The sequence below is a fragment of the Recurvomyces mirabilis genome (genome assembly GCF_035927965.1).
Source record: "Recurvomyces mirabilis strain CCFEE 5264 chromosome Unknown scaffold_8, whole genome shotgun sequence".
Lineage (NCBI taxonomy): Eukaryota > Fungi > Ascomycota > Dothideomycetes > Mycosphaerellales > Teratosphaeriaceae > Recurvomyces > Recurvomyces mirabilis.
The window spans coordinates 137446-158097 of record NW_027041942.1 but is presented as its reverse complement, the minus strand read 5'-3'; the positions used below and the strand labels follow the sequence as shown (position 1 = coordinate 158097).

The following is a 20652-nucleotide window of genomic DNA, read 5'->3' as shown; positions in this document are numbered from 1 at the left end:
TTTTTGCGGCCATCGTCTGGCTTTGTAGAGTATCGAGCATGTACTAATACATCACAATGCCGCAGCTCGCACATAAAGACAGTCTCTCACCACGTCACCGTCACCGTCATGATCACTGGACTTGGGGTCGATTCACAACCCGATGGCTGTCTACTATCTCCTGCTTATCGAAGTGTGCAATGCTCCTTATTCGAATCACGTCAAAGTTGTTAGCAAGCACACCCCCGCGTCCAAAGCAAACAGCTGTGATTATCGCGACCTTGCTCCGTCTTGCGCCGGCAGCAATCACACCACTACCACTGCTTCAGACACAACAAAAACCACCATTACAGTATCGCAACCATGGACGCTCTCGAACAAACACTCCGCACAATCATCAAACCCATCACCCACAATCTGCCTAAACCGATCAGCGACCTCGGCGTCTCCTTGCTAGGGAACAAGTGCTATGGCTCCCTCGCCCTCGATGTCAATATCACAGACACCGAATGCCTCAAGCTTGGTATATCAAAGGGTCTGGGCATCGGGATCGTGGCCGCCAGCTCCATCGTCAAGATCCCGCAACTGCTTAAACTCTTGAACTCCCAGTCTGCTGAGGGCGTGAGCTTCTTGTCCTACCTACTGGAGACGACGAGCTTCTTGATCAGTCTGATGTATAACATCCGGAATGGCTTCCCGTTCTCGACGTATGGCGAGGTGGTGTTGATTGCGATTCAGAATGTGGTCATTTCGGTTCTGGTCCTGCAATATTCGGGCAAGGGAGCTGCGGCGGCTGTCTTCGTGGCTGGGTTGGCTGCGGCGGGATTTGCGCTGTATAATGAGAGTGTTGTGTCGAGGGAGATGTTGCAGTATTTGCAGGCTGGTGCTGGTGTGCTTGGGGTTGCGAGCAAGCTGCCGCAGATCCTGGCTATTGTGCAGCAAGGTGGGACGGGGCAGTTGAGTGCTTTTGCTGTGAGTGATTGGGGTTACGAGCTATTGAGGACTCTGATGACTGATTATGCAGGTGTTCAACTACCTCGCCGGCTCCCTCTCCCGCATCTTCACCACCCTACAGGAGGTACCCGACAAGCTTATACTTTACGGCTTCATTGCTGGTTTCGTGCTCAATGCTGTTTTGGCTGCCCAGATGGTGTATTACTGGAACAGTCCCAGGAGCAAGAACACCGAGCAGACGAAGCTCAAGCCTAGTGGGCAGAAAGCTGCGAGACAGGCTATTGGCTTGGATGGACAGAGCAGAGGGGCTGTCTCGTCTGGGAGTGAGAAGAAGAAGTCTTCGCCTAGTACTAGGAGGCGTGGCTGAACATAGTGCTCGTACGTGTCGCTCTTCTTCATCAGGATGTTACAGTGTGCTTACGTTGTCTAATCACGAGAGGTGTAATGAGATAACATAAATTTGAGTCAAGCAGAGACTGACTTTGAAGCATGAACCGAATTATCGCACATGGCGGCTCTAGACATCTCACACACTGTCTCCAGACGTGAAAGAGACCTTGACACCATAGCCCTTCCACTAGATCGCAACCATGCTCATCCAAACGTGGGTTGGTTTATATGCCAGGCTCACGTACTACTTGACCTGGGTTTAATTAACGACGAATGCGATCTCATCACCCAGGCGTTCCAACTCCAGCAACATTCTCGCACACCGCCGGACCTTCGGAATAGATGAGTGACTCAACCTTCTCCAAGCAGCCTGATGTTATGATCAAGGAGTACGCCACGCCGCTTCAGGATAGGCTATATTGCCGACGAACCGTGCCAGCCAAGGAGGACGACTCCATCTGTGCTGTAAATCCTCTGCGATCCGACCAAGTGCAGTCTCGCACTTCGAAGACCTGTTGGGGGTTCATCGGCTGCAGGACTATCGGGACCAGTATAAGGAGACACAGCGCTTGCTATGGTATCATCTGCACCGTATGCGGCCACACGAGTCTCGACCCACGCTTACACGCCTGTGTATCCTTGCCGTCCACATCGAAGATAGCAATGACAATAGCGGACTCACTCGCTGACTTCGCTGGTCTAGTCCGTGGTCGTGATCATCAACTCTGCCCAGGCTGCATTATCCCGATCGAACTAAGCGAAGGATGTAACCACATCACTTGCACTAATGGCCCATGTCAAACCCCATTCTGCTATATCTGTGGCCAACTAGCACAGGCAAATAGTGGACATTGGCAGCCGTCGCGGAGGTGTACTACATATGGTCAACCTAGCGAGCCTGTGGCACAGTACGAAGCCAACCAATGCACGAGGGTCGAGTCTGGGGGCTTGGCCAGGCAAGCCGTGCAAGAAGCTGAGCTGGCCGCAGAGCATTTGAGAAAGGAGCGTGAGCTGGAAATGAGTATCGAGCTTGCATGCGCGATCGCCAGTGCAGATCCGCGACCGACAGTGCGAAGGAGCTCAGCGGCTCGACTTCAGGACTGCCTTGATACTTGTCGAACTCTGCATCTCATTGATGGCATTCAATGTCTACCGCAGGATTAGGGGCGAGGATAGAAGGCGAGTCAGCCCTGGTCGCAGGAGTCAAGCAATGGGACGGAATCATTATAGCATGGTACTGGAGCTAGGATTTCATGAGTAAGTAAATTTCGCTTGCGTAATATGCTGTTGTGTCCATGGCACGCGTCTACTGCTCGGTTTACTGTCTCGACTTCAAATACTTTCTTCCACTATTCTGATCAAAGATGGTCGTATGCTGCTGAGGGATAACACTCCTTCGCTTCTAATGTCGAATGTGTTTTTGCGACCCCCGGCAGGTGGCCACGACCAATGAGAAATCAATCTTCTTTTGATGATCCGCCGCCCAGTCACGTTGTGGGGCCAGTACTCATCCTGGACTCGAAGTGCCTTGATAGATCTGCCTCTTGTTTTCAATTGGCTCTTCAACTCGTCACCATTTTTGCAGTTTGCATAATCTATGAGATTCATACAGACCGCTCATTGTGCCCATTGCGCCCTTTTGCCTGAAGTACAACTTGGTCTTTACCAAAGTCGCCCCAATGGTCAGCTGCAACAGGCCAACTTCACGGCGAGCCTAGTGCTGCACCAAGCGTAACCAATAATCTGCTCTGCCGACGCCTGTTTCCCCAATAAAGTGCCTAAGCGATCGGGGGTAACTGCTGCAGCCATTCGACACTCTGAGCAGCACCGGCGATAGTCTCGCAGATTGCTTCCATACACTCCAGGATCTCGGTGGCTGCGAGCTGAACATCCCACCCAATAGGTTCCAGGCTTTTCATCAGCTCCGTTTCCGCCTTGAAGCCTGTACATGCACTCTCGTATAGAGCGTTGATCTGGAAAACGGAAGTCGAGAGCTCGCGTTTCGACATCTTTTCTTTGTCTAGGAGATTTTCGATGTCCAAGATCATCTTTCGGCATGCCTTGACTAAGCGGTCACAAGCTGGCGCAGCAGAGACCGACTAATGGGTGTCTTCGTCTTCCATGAGCTCCACGAGTTTCAGTGCTGCTGTGGCGCATGCTCCGCTTTCCTTGACCGTCTTCGTGATGTCGATTCTGAACCAGCTTAGGATCGCGCGCATCTGTTGGGTAAGGGTGATGGTCTCCGTTATCTTAGATGCCTCGTAGGCGTCTGCCATATTGGCAGTCGCAAAGGTCAGAACTCCTTTGTATCTGCTTTGCGGTTACTGGTGGCGCGTTGGCGACTGCCAGCGAGGGATTTCGCTACTTCGAATCTCAGCCGTGGCAAGGGAACTTATGTATGAAGATATCCGGCCGCGTGACGGCTTTACCTTGATCATGCACAGCCAGAGTCCGAGAAGTGAAACGCAAAGCCACTGCTTGTGTCACTCGAATATTCGGCAGGCGATGGTGAATATTGAGCACTAGCCATCGTGTTTGTATGACTCCGCATCGCCCATGTCGAGAGGGTGCCGCGTGTGCCGACGTGGTTTGATTTCTTCGAAGTCACGAAGAGAGGTCATGATATTATCTGTGAGAACAAAGAGCGCAACGGCGTTTGACTCGCACCTCTGGTTCAATGGCACTGCAGAGTCCACGCCATACTGCACAAGCACGATCATCCTCGGAACGGCGATATCTGGAGAATACTGGTCGTGATATTGCTCGAGTCCAGCTCGAGTATTCGTTGACTGAGCTGTGATGGTGATAGTATGCGGACCTACATCAATGGATGTCAGACAAAGACCTCGTGAATAATGAGTGTGTCTCCAGCCAGAACCGGCTAAACAAAGCCCATACTCGAGTAGATACTGTAGCTCATCGGTATGATGTCGCAAGACTGTCTCGCACCGAGCACCAGCCATTACGAGACGCCATGGCCGGGCCCGTCACTCCCACGATAGAGGAAGACAATACCTGCACAATCTGCTTCGACGGAAAGCACGACGCACACCGCCTCCAAATCAGCGGCGACGACATCTGCGGCGACTGCTTCAAAGACGAGCTCGTTCCGAAGTTCGAAGAGGCCATCAAGAATGAGATCAATTGGCCAGTATCATGGGCCAGCCAGAGCCTAAGCCCCTCCACCGACTTCCCAAGACATCTATTCTCAGACGACTTCCTGGCGCGCTGGACCAAGAGAATGCTCGAGTATAGTGTTACTCCAGAGTCGAGGATCTATTGTGGCCAGTGCAAGCAGTATACGGCTCCAAGACACCAAGACAAGCACCAGAAACTCATCTGCGAGGCCTGCGCTGCAAGTGTATGCGGCCACTGCAGCTACCTCTCCGCACGAGCTAGTAGATGGCCACCACTGTCCCGATCCCGCCCCAGCGGATGAGTCAATAGAAGGTCAGACTCGCGGAAAAGACTACCAGCTCTGTCCCGGCTGCAAGCAAAAAGTCAACCTCACCTCCGGCTGCAACGCCATACCCTGCCAACGCTGCAACAACAAATACTTCTGCTATATCTGCGGCGTCCAAGCAGATCACCACATCACGCACTGGCTGCTCGGTAATCCGTGTCCTCGCTGGCTCCAACCCGACGATCCCCGCGCGAGCTTTGATGGCACCAAACCCACGCATATCCAAGACGCGACTGCCCGCGGCCGACTTCCCGAGATCGAGCGGCGGGCTCTGGCTGCCGCTGTCCGTCGGGATAGACTCGTCACGCCGGAGGAGGAAGCGAGATGGGAGGAGCGAAGACGGCACTGGAATTCCGTGAAGAACGAAATCCATGCCGTGACTTTGACAGCCTACGACCAACTCCTCGAAGTCGAATTCCCTGCTCCGCAACACGTAACCGTGGCGAAGCAGAATGCCGTGCATGTGGTAGCGGAACACATGCGGCAGCTGGCTTTCAATGTGGCGATATATATCTTCGAGGGGAACACGAATATCACGCAGTTGAGCAATGATCACCTTGTCAGACTAATGCAGGGCCACGAGAAGCTGCTGAAGTCTCAGCGCGAGTTTCGACTGTCTTTGGGAAAGCTCAGCCACGGACCGTGGAAGGAGGAGATGGTGAGGATTTGGGATGTCTATCTTGCAGTGGCGAGTAATCGGTTTGAGGTGCCTGATGACGTTCTTGAGGAAATGGTGGCAAGAAATGCGGTTCCTGGGGCTGATTAGGTTGATCTGTGTCTAGGTGCTCTGCATTGTGAGAGAGGCAGTGACAAGCAGAGACTACTGAGTGTCAGCGAAGGTATTGCATGGACTCGGATGCGATGAAAGGGACTCCTGATGCTGATTCGGATTACAGATATGTAAAGTGCTCTAAATTGTGAAGAAAGCAACATCGAGAGAAGACTGCAGACTGTCAGCTAAGGCATTGTGTATGGAAGAAGAGTTCTTACAGACCAGCAGCAGAAAGGCATACTGAGCCTCTCACTCCCGCCTCTTCTTGCCCTCCTCCAAATTACCAAGACCAGCAGCATTCTTACCACCGATAAAACTGCCAACAATCGGATCCTTGCGGACTCTGTTGAGAGTATCCTCGTACGCCTCGACGGCCCAATTGGGCGTGTTGAGTTTTGGCCAGTTGACCTAGCACATCGTTAGCACACATTGATGTAGCAGAGCCGCATAAAGATACATATAACGACCCAAAATTCCACATGAACCGTCCCGACCACCCCGCAAGCCCCATACACAACAACGTGAACGCTCTCAGCGGCCAGACCGTCGAGTCCGGAAGCCTTGTGGTGCTTACACTGATCGCGACGAAGAAGACGCAGACGCCGAGGACGTACGGCACGGCCTGCACAACCAGCGGTCTCCTATCTGCGAATTGCTGCCCGAGGCCTATAGCCGCGCTGTCGGGTTGGTAAGTGCCAAGGAAGAGGTCGAAGCCGTCTTGTCTTGGGCCGTCGGAGAAGTTGTTGGAGACGTAGCGAGTGATACTGTTGTTCAGATCCTGAAGTGCGCCAGCTCGTGTACGGTTTCCTGTTCGTGTGAAGTCTGTCTTCAGTGCGCCAGTGCCGGAGTAAGAGCGGGACACGATATCGGCATTGTCCGCCCAAACGTTGCGGAAGAGGTGCTCGAAGGTTTGGTCATCTGATGCTGTCTCACCTGGTCGAAGGAGTCCGAGGTCAATGAGTTGGCGGGTCAGACTCCAGCGGCCGAGCATGGATTGGACCACATTTGTGCGGTCGAGGCAATCCATGCAATTCGTGCGTACGACTGCGGTCTGCTTTCGGCGCACGTCAATACCACCGCCTGGCATGTCGATACCATGGAAGTAGCTTCCTGTTGTCAAGCCGTCTTTGAGTTGGTCGAGGAGTAGTTGAGCACGATGCCACTTCAGCCCCTTGGTCTCGTTGTGAAAGTCGAAATAGACGTAGTGTAGATGGTCATACCAGCTAGTCTTGTCGCCAGGCTCGATCACGTTGAAGCGCTCGTTCGTCTTGCGGCCAGACTCCTTCTCCTCAACGGATGTAGACTGCAGTAGTCGCACTGCTTCTTCGTAGGCCTCCTTCACACGCTTCTCGCGTCCCTTTTGGTTGACAAGGTTGACAAGGTAATTCTCACCATACAGGCTGATCTGTTCGTCAAAGTGGTGGCGTGTTGCTTCCTGCGCCGACTCGACGCCTCTGATTTGTAGTATCGGGACGTAGCGAATGTTGTTCACCTCAGCCCAGAAGACTGGCACGCTACCTCGTGTCTGCACATAGGCAAGCACTTGTGTCTCACGACCGCCAACAGGCTTACCATTTGTGAAGCCTTGGTCGCCCGCAAAGCTGGTCATGCCACTAGAAGTGCTGTCATTGAGGATGACAGACTGCTCAGTCTCGTTGAAGTTAGATACATGGCCTTGATCGTCTAGGCCACGAGACATGTATCGTGTGCCTGCTCGATGCCGGGATCTCCTCGTGATGAGCGTGAAGGTCATAGCATTGCCCTTGATCGAAGTGTTGGTGATGCTCAGCATGCCGAACATGACCGGCAGAATATACGCGTCCACACTCGGCTGAGCACCACCAGAGATGCGACCAGATGTCTTGCCTTCCCGGAAGTCGATGAGCGAAGTAGACACGAATCGGTTCCAGAAAAAGCGGTCGTCTGCTCGTTGCCACAGCGGCTGATTCGCATCGCCTTGTGCCTGTCTCTGAAAGCTGTTGGTCAGGTCGAAGGAGTAGGAGAAGTACAGCGGGCTGGTCTTCAGCTGAGTTTTCAAGTACGTGAGGTAGGTCTGCTCGTCCGGATCCGTGAGCTGTCTCTCTCGCATTGGCATGAATTCGGTCGAGACGACTTTGTAGATTTGATGGCCCTTGATCCGACCAACTGCCTGGGACTTGGTGATTGTGATGACATAGCTGTCTGCGACTCATTAGCTATAGGTTAAGCAGCAGACTTGGTAGTGGTACCTAGGCGTAATTTGATAATGCCAAGAATTCCTGAAATGCTTGAGACTCGATGGCCACCAGTGATGTTGCCATCGTTGAGCCTCAGGTCACCAGAAGGTCGATCAATGACAAGAGTTGGGGCATTTGGTGACGATGGAGACGAAAAGGCGTAATATGTTGAGGAGGCATGGACGTTGATGTCCCGGAATGGCAGCATTGCACTCATTGGGTGAGTCCCACGCTAGGAAGTGATAGATCGGGTATGTCACGTCGTGAATGTGTCAGTGCATGGTGGGAATCGTGTCCAGGCTGCTTGTTGCTCTGGCAAAAGTTGAGTTGTGAGGTTGATACTCGTGCACGTGCAAGACAGCGGCAGCCACAGGATCTGATGACGCCGCCCGCCAAGCTTCGTTGCCCGGGATGGTCCGCTGCAGCTCCTTCATCACCGCGACTGCTGATAGCTGTAGCCTGAGAACAAGCGAGTTATTATCTTGCGCCCGGTGTGGAAAGAGAACTATCATACACCACTTGAAAAACTACCATACCGGCTATACCGATCCAAGGACTCCGAGGACCGACTAGCGAAGCTTGACCAAGGAGGAACTCCAACAAACACAACGACCAGTGATGGCGGCGAGAGCGCAAGCAGGACGACCGGGAGGCGCACGATTTGCGCAATTCAAGCTGGTGCTGTTAGGTAGGCTATACAGTATTTGAAGCATAAGTAGGGCATACTGATATCCCTTCCAGGAGAGTCCGCAGTCGGAAAGTCATCGCTTGTCCTTCGATTCGTCAAGGTATGTTACGTCGACTAGACCATGACCTGGAGCCACGTATGATACTTACCCCTTCTACCAGGATCAATTCGATGACTACAGAGAATCCACCATCGGCGCCGCCTTCCTCACACAGACCATAGCCCTCGACGAACAAACAACAGTAAAGTTCGAGATATGGGATACGGCAGGCCAGGAGCGATACAAGAGCCTGGCGCCTATGTATTACCGAAATGCGAACTGCGCGGTAGTTGTATATGATATCACACAAGCTGTACGTCCCACTCCACCATCTACCATGAACAAGGCGAGGTCATGCTAACATGATATCTCTTCCCAGTCCTCCCTAGACAAAGCCAAATCCTGGGTAAAAGAACTCCAACGCCAAGCCAACGAAAACATCATCATTGCCCTCGCCGGCAACAAGTCCGATCTCGTCGCCGACCAGCCCGATAAAAGGGCCGTGCACACCGCGGACGCCGAAGCCTATGCCCGTGAAGCCGGGCTTCTATTCTTCGAGACTTCAGCCAAGACGGCCGAGAATGTAAAGGAGTTGTTCACGGCTATTGCGAAGAAGTTGCCGATTGAGCAGGCGAGTCAGAGGGGTATGAGGGGTGCGGCGGGTGGTGCGACGAGGCCGGGTGTGGATCTGGGCAACAGGCAGGAGGCAGGTGCGGCGGGCGGGGCCGGAGGGTGTAATTGTTAGGTGGAGAGGATCAAGACGGGCTTCTGTATGCGTGAATGTGCTTTTCGGAACAGGAGATACCATATGTGAGGGAGAAGGCATTTCTTGTTAGGAGATGGAGTTTCGGGCGTTGTTATAGCGTTGCATGACCGATTCTATTGAATGTGAAGCATATCCAGTCGAAGTGTCACATGTTATCACGTCCATAACCCGAGAGCTTCGCCTAACGCACCGAACCTCCGGTCTAGTGCGAGGCAGCGCAGTCTCCTAATGCCTTCTCGAAGTGACAGACATTTGCGTAGCCCTCTCACGACTATATCACCCTGCAAGTCTTTACTTAGTCCTGCGTGTTAGGAACTGGATCCCGCTCAGGATGCCGCGGGTGTCGTGGTGTCCATGACCTTCACAGGCGCTGGCAGCTTGGTAGCAGATCCTGCTTGCTCAAGTTATTGAAGAGCTCTTAGCCGGCTCAGATGCGTTGCTACCAGCACAGTCTAGGCGAACGACTCGCGCATCTCACTCGGCTTCAACCAAACCACCCTCCCATTACTCCAAACCATCCACTTCGGAGTCTCCCTAACGTAGCCAAATTCTGTAGCCATATTGATCTTATAAAGCTCCTGTACGACCCGTCCCTGCCTTCCGGCATAGATTTCTTCTGCCTCCCTTGTGTTCACAGGCAACACTTCTGGGATCCCGAAGTTGCATTGGCCGGCTAGGTAGTGGAACCAATTCCTCGTCCCGTGCCAGATGGAAACGCGGTATTGGAAGTCGATATCATGGCCTTTCTTGGTCGGATGCGCGCAGCGTCGAAGCCAGCGATGAAGTGACTCTGGATTACGAGGACAGTGTGGCGTGGCGAAGATTCTAATTCTGAGGACACGGTCTGGAGCTTCCCCGGCAGGAAGTTTTGCTCTGATCGGATTCAATTCAATTTCGGTCAGGCTGTTGAGAAATTTGACCTATGAGAACGCAAAATCAGTCTCTGCATTAAAGTCGCACGTCTGTATAGATGCTGGAGCTTACCACATGGCTGAAATCGAAGTCGACTACTTGTGCGATGATTGCTGGTGCCTCGCGGCGTAGGACCTTCGTATACTCGTCATTGCATTGACGGCTGACGCGGAGTAACGGGGAATCGTTTAGCAGTTTACCGCCGGATGCTGCCCGCAGGAGCGTGTGCGTCGATTGTGCCACGAATGTGTAGACCCATTCCCGCAGCTCCGCGGGAAGCCTGAGAAAGTGAGAGGTCTGGCTTTTAGAGTCAAGAGGCCTCTGGGCTGAGCTGCGAGATGGTCGTGCTGATCTTCGTTTTGTGGGAGGAGTGCTTGGTCCTGGTCGTGACTGCTGAGGGGCTCGTTGCCTGGGGCTCTTTTTCTCTCCGTGCGCCCTGTCGTCTCTGCGTTACTATCTTTGACGATGTGATGTGACCTGTGCCGCGTGTGTATGAATTTCGATCGCTAAAGCTCAGGGGCCATTAAGCTAAAGAGGTTAACGATCACGATAATGCCTATTCAGGTTGGCCAAGGGTACAAGTTACGCCCTTCAAGAACCCGCGGGCGCTGCTTCGACTTGCCGCGTTACTGTTATCAGACGCACGCGCTGTGAACCTGGTCTTGGTGTCGAAGAAACACAGAATCGCTATGCCATGGAAAGTCGAAGATCATGTTACTTACGAGCGTGTTTGCGTGAATATTAAGCTTTGCGCTATTTCCGCTTAGCGCTCCGTGCCTTCCTTATTACATCATCACACTGCTCGTATAAGTCAGAACAAACATTTCGAGCTACATTATAGAATACTCCCCTCATCACACCCCGTCATATCTTTCAGTTGACGACTGTCAACATATTAGCGTCAATGGCCACCTCTGGATCCCTCTCACCCGAGGATGCAGCATACGAGACCTTGGAAGTCGGCGAACACCATCTCCATGAGCCGCTGAAAATGACGCTCGCGAAGAACTTCTACGGCGGCCTACTACTTTCAGCTGCAGGCCAGCTCGCCATGCTACTTTCCAAAGGCATTCCCGGGTATTCCAAGGCCAATCCTGGCCTCTCGCTAATGCTGCAGGGGACTGCCTTTCCAGTCGGTCTCATTATTGTGTATGCTCTAGGCGCGGAGCTGTAAGTCCAAAGTTTCAGAGTACATGCAGTCTTTAGAACGTACTGATGTGTGGGTAGATTCACGGGCTACCCAATGTGGTTCTGCATGACAGCTATCGACCGCAAAGGCAAACCCTGGCAGTATGTCATGACCATCATCATGTCGCTCGGTGGCAACTTCGCCGGTGCCTTGTTCTGGTCCGGCGTCCAATCATACTTCACTCAAAGTGTGACCGAGGAGCCGTGGCGTAGCAGCATCATCGAGCAGATCGATAGCAGCATCACCGACGAGGACTGGCATGTCATCTTCCTACGAGCCATCGGCTGCGGCTTTCTGGTCTCAATTGCCATGATGCTCGGCACGCAGAACCGCGATGGCATCTCCAAGGCCCTTGGTCTCTGGTTGCCGTTCTTCATCTCGACGGTCTCGGAGTTTCCGCACACGGTGGAGTACATGTATCTTGGACTTACGGCGATGATGCTTGGAGCTAGACTTAGTGTTGGACTTTTCTTATGGAAGTGCATCTTGCCTGTCATCCTTGGAAATATTGTGGGAGGAGCCTTCGTGGGCGGCTATAACTACCTTGTCTTTGTCAAGCGAGGAGATGACAAACAGACTGGGCAACGGAGGGACTGGCTGCCGGCGACCGCAGACGATTGAGAGATTGTGTTCGTGTACATGTCAGTTTCATGAATGTTACAGTGCGACCTGGAACTATTTAAGTTCGTTTATCGTCATCAACTTTTTGCCTCCGTCTTACTCAAACTTCTCACGACATAAACACCTCAACACTAACCTCATTATTCCACCCAGCCTCCAGCCCCATCTCCTTCCACGCCCTCTCAACATCTACAGCCAACACATTCCCCCCCCCAACCTCCTCACTAACCTTAACACAACCGACCGGAGCTGGCTTCCCGAAGATCATGACCATGAAATCCTTCTCTACACTCCGTCCCTTCAGCTCGCTGATGTACAGACCGAGTACACCAAGAGCCTTGAGCTGGACCCACACCCGTAGACGCTGATTTGACTCAACATGCACTTCCTGGCCAGTGATGGCTGCGCAGCCTGTCATCTTACCCAGAAGGCCAAGGAGAGCGATATCGACTTCCTTCCCCTTGATCGTGAAAGTCCGAACAGCGTGAGCGGACAGGACATCCCAGCCCTGAACCCCCAGCTCAACACCCACCATAGCCTTGACACCACTTCTATCCATCGCCGGACTCAAACTCCCACCCAAGAAAGAATGAACGACATACCGTCCCTTCTCCGTCCCCATAAAGTCCTCCAACTGTACAAACTCAGACAACACCTCCTGACTAACATTAAACACCCCCAACATCCCCGTCCCCGTCTCCGCAGCTCCGTGATAAGTCCCCACCTTAAGCAAACACCCACTCTCATACCCATCATACACCCCCACCGCCTTCCCCACCACCGACGGTCGCAATATCACCGACTTCCCCTTCGTCGTCTGCGCCGTCATTTGTCGGATTAACTTGATATCGTGCTTCCCCGGCTCGTCGGTGAAGTAGATCGGTCCGCCGCTTACACAGCGCGCGGCAGCGTGGAAACCAGCCCAGGAGTGATTAGTCTGGAACATATCCCAGTCTGGAAGGACATTCAGATGTTGGGTGAAGAGGGAGTTGTGGGCATTGCAGAAGATGTGCCAGGGGTGGGAGGCCGGGATTTCGGGGAAGAAGTCGTCGCTGTTGCGGACTAACAATCTGGGCTTGTTGGTCGGGAGTTGGGAGTGGAATAATATCTGTGGGGTTTGAGACATGCATGATATTGCTCTCGAGCTGAAGTGGCGGAGGTGCGCGATTGTCCAGGCATCTTGGTAGGCTGTCATCATTTCTCGGCGGTCGGGAGCGTGGAGGAGGAGGTCGAGGAAGAATTGGGCGTCGGTTTTGACGCTGTCGATGCCGCTGGCGGATAGGAAGCGGTAGAAGTCGTCGTACATGCGTTTAGCGTCCGAGGCAGCGACGACGGTGAAGGAGCCGCCTGCTACGCCTGCTTCTTTCTTCACGGTCAGGGTTTTGTAGTTCTTCGCGATTGAGCCATCGGGTGCTATGCCGCCCCAGTAGCCTAGGATGGCGTGCCAGACTGCTATGTGGTTTACGTTTGGATGTCGTTTGCGGATCTCTGTTGTCGTGGCTTTCATGCCGTTAGGGAAGCCTTCTTTGTTTGCTTCGAAGTCGGACCAGCCGCGGCGGAACTGGTTATCCCCTGAGCTTAGACTCTGCCAGTTATCGTCGATGATGAGGTTTGTGATGTTGATGTTCTCCTTCGATAGCGAGTCGAGGGCGTGATAGATTTTCTCATCGGTAAGGTTTTGGCCTAGACCATTCCAGGTGCAGTATGTCAGACCGTCATACCACTCCTCCAACCACTGCGGCTTGACCTTGTCCTCCATAAGTCGTGCCGTCTCGGCATCAGCATCAGGTACCCCATACGTCCCCACTACCTTTCTCGCATGATAGAAAACAGCCGCGTTAGCCACCTCGAAGCTGTCCGCCACAGCGACTAGCACTCTCGCTTGGCCAACCTCCTTCCGATCGTTCCGGCCCTTGATAATCACATCACCATTGCCATCGTTGATGAAAGTAGTGACTACATCCTCCAATCCACTAATAGCCAAGCACACGACATGCGAACCATCGTCTCGCAAGAAGGACAACAGCATCCCTTCCTTATCAAGCACGAACTTCCCAGCACCCGTCTTACCCTGACGCGGCGCCAGCCACGGACTCCAGAGACGCACGAGAGCGAACCAGCGGGAGCTATGACTAGGCTTGCCGAGTCTGTGGTGCTGATACCCGGAGTCTGGATCCTGTGCTCCTGCAACTGGACAGGTGACACTGTAAAGAAGTGTGTTATCCGTCTCTGGTCTTTCCATATTGACTTCGAGATCCGGACTGGGATTGTCGAAGAAAGTGTGCAGCGGAAGGCTTGCACCCTTTTGTAGTACATCAGTGTGGTAATGCAGCGCGCCGTCATCGATGCCAGTACTGTCTTTGACCCACTTCCAACCTTGAGCGTCTGACATCTTGAACTTGATGGTGAAGCTTACGATTTGGCCGTTTTGTGGTTGGCCGGGTAATTCGGCAGTGAACCAGTATCTTGTTATTTGCCTATTGGTGGGACGATTGAGCAGAAGGATGTCGTGGTGATTTTTGCTTGACTTGAGTGGTAGTTCGCTCCAGGTCGTAACACCCTGGTGGTCATGCCATAGACACACGGCTGGTCCATCATCTGAGCTCTCGAGCTCGTCTTCAATGGCTGATGGGTTCGTCGTTTCGAGCAAGACGGTAAAGCGTACACTGCCATTTGCTCGAGCGATCTGAGTCGCTTGGCCCAAAGATGGGATACATGTCACTCTTGCATCAATTACGCCTTCGCTACTCGCTGGGTAGTAAGCAGGTTTGCGGTCTGGTGGCTGTTGATCTGGTAGGATGTCTGACATTGTTGAGCTTGTGGGAGGAAGTGGCGGTTCGGACCCTGGAGGGTAGATCCGTTGACCAGTACGGGTGTCACAGTCTGGGAAGTGTCAACGAAGCCTGTTTGTACAATGCTTCAAGGAGTCTGGAGTATTCGTCTGTTGCTTACAGCCAAATGATATTCCTTTCTGCTTGACTCGCTTGAGTACCATAGTTCTACGGAGGGGTTCGTTCCGGGAAAGAGAGGAGAAGCACAGAATCGAAATGTACGAACACTTACAAGGGATGGCAGTGTGGAAGAGGGAGCAGCTACATCGTAATACAACTACCACTTTCTCCAGTGTCGTTCTGTCGTCACCTCATCTGCAGGTACAGTACAAACATGGTGCATGCTCCACCACCCCACACCTTCCTCTTTCAGGAAAGAAGCTCTAGCCGACAGCGGAGCTCGGACACAAACCAAAAAATATTAGCTCGGTGGGAAACACAGAGTCTTATAGTAAAGCAGACAGCAATGCAGCAGCAATGTTCGACACCATCTGCAGCCTCCCCTTGACCGCTGACCTCTTCGCTCAAACCGTTCACCCCACTGCCCCCATCGTCAGCATCGGCCTCAGCAGCGGGCACGTCGCAACCCTCCGTCTCCCACCCGTAGACGAGGAGGAAAGTGCCGCTCTTGCACCTTCCTCCTCCTCCACATCCTCAATCTTGAGCAGGAGAGGCAGTAATGGTACCAGTGTTATCGATACTGCGTGGCGGACGAAGAGACACAGAGGGAGTTGCAGGAGTCTCTCCTACAGTCTTGACGGCGCACAGCTCTACTCTGCAGGTAGCGATGGCTTAGTCAAGGCTGCGGAGCTCGAGACGGGCAGAGTGACGGGCAAGATTGCTGTGCCGGCTTCACGAGGAGGAGTGGAGGTGGATGCGCCGAGTGTAGTTCATGCATTGAGTCCGCAGACGTTGCTTGTGGGTACTGATGCTGGTGCTTTGCATTTGTTCGATTTGCGGGATCCGGCACCGAGCTTACCGTTGAGTGATGCTGCGAAGACGGCGTTTGTTTCATCACGGCCGGCGCAAACGCATCATCCGCATACGGACGAGTATATTTCTTCCTTGTCGCATTTACCGCCTTCGACTACTTCGACGTCTGGGTTTAGTAAGCAGTGGCTCACGACTGGCGGGACGACCCTCGCTCTGACGGATCTCAGACGAGGTGTGCTGGTGAAGAGCGAGGATCAGGAGGAGATTTTGATGAGTAGTCTTTACGTTACTGGCTTGCCTGCGAAGAAGAGCACGGGGAGTTCGGGCGAGAAGGCTTTGGTGGGTGGTGGGGATGGTGTGATCACGTTATGGGAGAAGGGACAGTGGGATGATCAGGATGAGCGGATTACGGTCTCGAGGGAGAAGGAGACGGTGGATGTTATTGTGGCTGTACCCGAGGGTCTGGGTGGAGTTGGGAAGAAAGTCGCTGTGGGGTTGGGCGATGGCAAGATTCGGTTTGTAAGGCTGGGGCAGAATCAGGTCGTGAGTCAGGTGCAGCATGATGATTTGGAGGGCGTGGTTGGATTGGGGTTCGATGCGAATGGGAGGATGATTAGTGGAGGTGGCCCGGTGTTGAAGGTTTGGAGGGAGCATGTCGGAGGTTATGATGACGATGGGGCTGCTGAAGAAGACGAAGAAGGGGTGGAGGTTGGCGCGAAGCGGTTGGTGGATAGTGATGACGAGGATGAGGAGGGAGGCGATAAAGCAGAGGAGAGTAGTGAAGAAGAGGAGAAGCCTAGGAAGCGGCGGAAGAAGAGGAAGCGTGGAAAGGGGCCCGAGGCGGGGAGTACTCTCAGCTTCGCTGGGCTAGACTGAGATGCGTATTTATGCCTCCCTCAACCACGAGCTAGATCCTTGTAGACGTCAGACATTGACGCGAGTCAGACAGTCGTGGAGAGTGAGTGTCCAACGCGTGAGGTGGAGGTGAATACAGCGCGACGCACAGCGAAATATCACTTCTTTGTCACCACGCCAGGCAGCCGAAACACAATCGCACGCTTCACGATCTGTGGATTAAATACTTCGCACCTCCACCATAACCCGCACATCTCCATCATTCAAATGCTGGATACAATCGTGGAACTATTGTCAAGGATTTCCAAGACCATATTGCTCCTTCCGCATATGGCAAATTCCAACCGTGCACGCTCCGCTACTCCGCTCCCACGCACAAACGGCGATATGCCAACCACCACCACCACCACTACGACCAGCTGCCCACAAGAATCCAAGTTCGACTGTGCCGTCTGCTACGACACCTATCCGCAAAGCCAAGGCATCGAGGTCGTGCCCGGCGATGCCATCTGCCACGACTGCTTCACGGAAAGCCTCTTACCGAAATTCCTCGCAGCTTTACAGCACGAACACGCTTACCCGGTCAAATGGGGCGCCATCAAGCTTGATCCTGCTCTCTTCTCTCGAATTCTGCGAGAGGGTTTGACTGTGAAGTGGGTGTTCAAGGTGAGGGAGTATGCTACCCCGGTCAAGGAACGCATCTACTGCGCAAATTTACGACGCACGATGGCTGGTTCGGGATTCGGGAAGGCGCTTTCCGTGGAGGAGATTGAGATGGCGGTCGATGAGGAGTGTCCGATGCAGGAGTGTGGCAGCTTTCTAGGCGCCCGCGCTCCTCCGACCGGTGCCCGGGCGACAGTCACATGCACCTCTTGCACAGGTAATACCTGCGGTCTCTGCGCCAGCTCCTTCTTCGAGCCACCTACCCAGCATCACTGCACAGATGCTGTGGACAAGGAGACCCGGGACGCTTTTGAGGGGATGGTGAAGGGGAAGGACTATCAACTTTGTCCTGAATGCTGCGCACCGGTCGAGTTGAGGGATGGCTGTAATCATATCTTCTGCGAGGCGGGGTCTTGCAACGCGGCGTTTTGCTTTATTTGTGGGATGGCTGTCAAGAGGAGGGAGGTGGAGCATTGGAAGAAGGGGATGCCGTGTCCCAGGTGGAATCAACCGGGTGCTGAGAATGCTCACCACGATCCTGCTCCTCTGCCTCACCAAGGGTTTCCTGGCCTTCTTGCAGCCGCAGCAGCAGCACGCATCCCGGCTGTAGTCCCGCAGGAAGGCCGGATATTTAACCAGCCTCGGCCTATTTTCGCGCCAGTACCAGCGCAGCTACCTTTCCCACAAGAAGGCTGGACAGGGGGCCCACAAGCCCGCGCCGCACTCCTCAACCTAGGAGCCCTAGAAACGGAATCGCTATCCCGGGGTCTTGGGAAGAATCAACCAGAGGTTGACATTTATTGAGGCCGCGATGGAGCAGTGGTAAGGGGTGTCGGTCTGGATGGTGTGTTGTGTTGAGCTGCAATCGATCTGTACGAGTAAGAAATTTGATGTTTGATGATGTCTTTTTATCGCGCTAGCGTAGCCGTTGTATGGCTTGTAGATGTACTAATTCGATCGTGTAAGCAAGTCTCCAATCACACGCCCTTACTGCTAGCCATAGTCAACGAACTAGATTGGCTTCGCAACGAAAGGGGGAGTATTCTGCTGTCATTCAGTCGGAGACAGAACAATATGATTCGAAAAAGGTTCTAGATGGTGTGGTTTTCGACTTTTTGCGACGTCACGGACTGGAATGAGACCACTCCATAATGAGGCATTACGATTACTTCTGCAAATGCCACTAGTACTACCCCTGCAGCTCAGACCGTTTAAACATATCATTATCCGCTCCTGGTGGCCGACGCACCATATTCGTCTTCGAGGCGGCACCCTCAGACGACAGTTCGGAAACATTACGCTGATGACCAGCCGTTTGCATCATCTCGGCACTGTGGGTACCTTTGTATGGCATAGGTTCCGGAAGCCGTTTTCGCTCTCGTCTCCGCCGTGATAGGAGGAGCCAGGCTAGTGCTGCTATTGCGAGGACGCCGACGATGACGCCGATGGCTATTCCGGCTTTTGCGCCTGTTGAGAGATCGTGGGCTGATACGTTAGGGGTTGGCGTTGGAGTGAAGTTTGCTGGGCTTACTACAGCAGAGGATGACGGGGAGGTTGGGTTTGCTGTAGTTGTAGATGGTGAGGTATCTGTATTGGTACTTCCCGACAACGGAACCCCAATAGTGGACGTTGTCTGCGATGCTGGCTGCATGGTTGATGTTCCGGTGGAGGGACTGCTCGAGGTCATGGGCTGAGCTGATGGTTGCGTATTAGAGGTGGTTGTGCTCTGTGGAGGGGCGGATATGGTGCTCTGAGCAGTTGGAATCGCCGACACCGTCATGGTGGTAGGTGAGACGGCCGCTGGTAGGATTGTTGTCGTCGAGGCGGCCTGCCCGCTACTGCCAGACTGCCACACTATGTAGACACCATGCAGCGCTAGCACGGCGCCGGACCCGACGGCGTGGTTACCATCTGGCGCAGAGAGTGTTGTAGACGCTGTAATGGTAGACTGACAGCCAAGACCATTGGCGGCGAAACCTCTACAATGGGCATTGTATTAGCACGACTGAGATGGCTAGCCACTGCCATTAGCTGGCACATACGTCGGACAGCATAATCCAGCTGTAGCTCCAGCTTGTCCTGAATATGGCGACTGAGTTGCTGTCGTATAGCTCTGCGGACAAATGCCAGGCGAGAATGGTATGCCATTAGGCCACAAGCTTTTAAATCCAGTGGGATAGCATTGCAGGGACGAGACAGCTGTGTCCTTGACCCAGTACGATCCGCCGTACGACGTATATTGGTTGTCGAAGCACGAGGCAGGCGGAGCGAAAGTGGTCGTGAGAGCGATATTGGCAGACATTATTGGTCGATTGAAGCATGAAAAAAGAGGAGAAAAGATGATACAAGAAAGAAGCAGGATCTCACCGTGAAGGACTCGACAGGAGGGGTACTTAGCCTGATCTGCAAGCAGAAGGAATATATGGCGTCGATACCGCAGCCTTGTCGTCGTCTTTTATGGCCGTGCTGCAAGCCTCATACTGCATCGGTGCTTGATTTTCCTGCACCTCGCAAGGCTGCCGTAAGGCTACGACACGGCTCGTATGCAAGCCTTGAACCATGGAGCACTATTTAGGTGGACCATAGGCTGCCGTCAGTGTACGTTGCTCATGGTGTGCATATGTTATGAATGGCCAATTCGATCAAGGAGGCAGTCTTTGCAATAGCTCTTCCAATGTCCTTGAAGAGTCTCACGACCACGCCGATGCTGGTAAGGCGTGGCGAGTATCGCAGTCTATGCTGGCCGCTCGCTGGTACCGTGGCCTCACTTCGGTTCGGCCATGCTTGTTCGATCGTTCTTCATCAAGAGTTGCTTTCCCTTGCCCAGCTTATTCCGGCTTTCTTAGCTCATGAGAGACTTGGCCATGCTGACTTGCTGAGCACAGCGATCTCGCCAGCATACAATAGCTCCGTTTAGTCAGCGTGAACCATATGATTGACTCAATGGTGATGTTGTTGATATCGATGAAAGCATCCGTATACTGTCCTCCGCGGAGAGCGTTCGCTCCGGCCCGAGATGAGTGCGTCTTGCGGTGCTTGGACGACGCAGTGCCAATCTCCATTTTGTGCAACCTTTTGGCTCTCGGTATGAATACTCTACGCTAAGCGTCCCTCCCTACCTTGACTACATGCGCAGTTGTAGCCAAGAGCTTTGTACGAGTGAGTCTCACGGTCTACAGGAGCGTGGCATTCCGGCGCCGTCGTACCTCCCGCCGACCATGGACAAATGTTTATACCTGGTCTCCTTGGCGTGCCATGGCTCTGGTAAAGTCTGATGAGAGCTGGACACAAACTCAGGCGAACGCTCGCCCGCGGCGGAAAGTAAGAGATCACTCTCTTAAGACAGTCTACTGGAGACTTGGCAAGCACTGCCTCTTTGC

The 20652-nt window shown here is 53.4% G+C and overlaps 10 protein-coding genes across 10 annotated transcripts; 6 read left to right on the top strand and 4 right to left on the bottom strand.

Annotated features, from left to right (window-relative positions):
* Positions 1-342: 342 nt before the first annotated feature.
* LTS14_003673 (uncharacterized protein) lies at positions 343-1300 on the top strand (the record flags this gene model as incomplete). The annotated part of the gene is made up of 2 exons (XM_064836376.1): positions 343-951; positions 1004-1300. The coding sequence occupies 2 exons, from the start codon at positions 343-345 to the stop codon at positions 1298-1300; spliced, it is 906 nt and encodes a 301-aa protein (XP_064695767.1).
* A 1801-nt stretch (positions 1301-3101) lies between these two features.
* On the bottom strand, positions 3102-3332 carry LTS14_003672 (uncharacterized protein; the record flags this gene model as incomplete). Its single annotated transcript, XM_064836375.1, has 1 exon — positions 3102-3332. One exon carries the CDS (start codon positions 3330-3332, stop codon positions 3102-3104), a length of 231 nt encoding a protein of 76 aa, XP_064695766.1.
* A 965-nt stretch (positions 3333-4297) lies between these two features.
* LTS14_003671 (uncharacterized protein) lies at positions 4298-5552 on the top strand (the record flags this gene model as incomplete). Its single annotated transcript, XM_064836374.1, has 2 exons — positions 4298-4620; positions 4670-5552. 2 exons carry the CDS (start codon positions 4298-4300, stop codon positions 5550-5552), a joined length of 1206 nt encoding a protein of 401 aa, XP_064695765.1.
* A 255-nt stretch (positions 5553-5807) lies between these two features.
* Positions 5808-7991, bottom strand: SAC1 (Phosphoinositide phosphatase sac1; the record flags this gene model as incomplete). The annotated part of the gene is made up of 3 exons (XM_064836373.1): positions 5808-5966; positions 6133-7739; positions 7787-7991. The coding sequence occupies 3 exons, from the start codon at positions 7989-7991 to the stop codon at positions 5808-5810; spliced, it is 1971 nt and encodes a 656-aa protein (XP_064695764.1).
* A 401-nt stretch (positions 7992-8392) lies between these two features.
* Positions 8393-9247, top strand: YPT52 (GTP-binding protein of the rab/ypt; the record flags this gene model as incomplete). Its single annotated transcript, XM_064836372.1, has 4 exons — positions 8393-8462; positions 8516-8562; positions 8624-8815; positions 8882-9247. 4 exons carry the CDS (start codon positions 8393-8395, stop codon positions 9245-9247), a joined length of 675 nt encoding a protein of 224 aa, XP_064695763.1.
* A 1837-nt stretch (positions 9248-11084) lies between these two features.
* On the top strand, positions 11085-11990 carry LTS14_003668 (uncharacterized protein; the record flags this gene model as incomplete). The annotated part of the gene is made up of 2 exons (XM_064836371.1): positions 11085-11350; positions 11408-11990. 2 exons carry the CDS (start codon positions 11085-11087, stop codon positions 11988-11990), a joined length of 849 nt encoding a protein of 282 aa, XP_064695762.1.
* A 109-nt stretch (positions 11991-12099) lies between these two features.
* On the bottom strand, positions 12100-14799 carry LTS14_003667 (uncharacterized protein; the record flags this gene model as incomplete). Its single annotated transcript, XM_064836370.1, has 2 exons — positions 12100-12541; positions 12593-14799. 2 exons carry the CDS (start codon positions 14797-14799, stop codon positions 12100-12102), a joined length of 2649 nt encoding a protein of 882 aa, XP_064695761.1.
* A 499-nt stretch (positions 14800-15298) lies between these two features.
* Positions 15299-16630, top strand: JIP5 (WD repeat-containing protein jip5; the record flags this gene model as incomplete). Its single annotated transcript, XM_064836369.1, has 1 exon — positions 15299-16630. The coding sequence occupies one exon, from the start codon at positions 15299-15301 to the stop codon at positions 16628-16630; it is 1332 nt and encodes a 443-aa protein (XP_064695760.1).
* Positions 16631-16939: 309 nt separating this feature from the next.
* Positions 16940-18076, top strand: LTS14_003665 (uncharacterized protein; the record flags this gene model as incomplete). The annotated part of the gene is made up of 1 exon (XM_064836368.1): positions 16940-18076. One exon carries the CDS (start codon positions 16940-16942, stop codon positions 18074-18076), a length of 1137 nt encoding a protein of 378 aa, XP_064695759.1.
* A 385-nt stretch (positions 18077-18461) lies between these two features.
* Positions 18462-19574, bottom strand: LTS14_003664 (uncharacterized protein; the record flags this gene model as incomplete). Its single annotated transcript, XM_064836367.1, has 2 exons — positions 18462-19251; positions 19315-19574. The coding sequence occupies 2 exons, from the start codon at positions 19572-19574 to the stop codon at positions 18462-18464; spliced, it is 1050 nt and encodes a 349-aa protein (XP_064695758.1).
* Positions 19575-20652: the final 1078 nt, after the last annotated feature.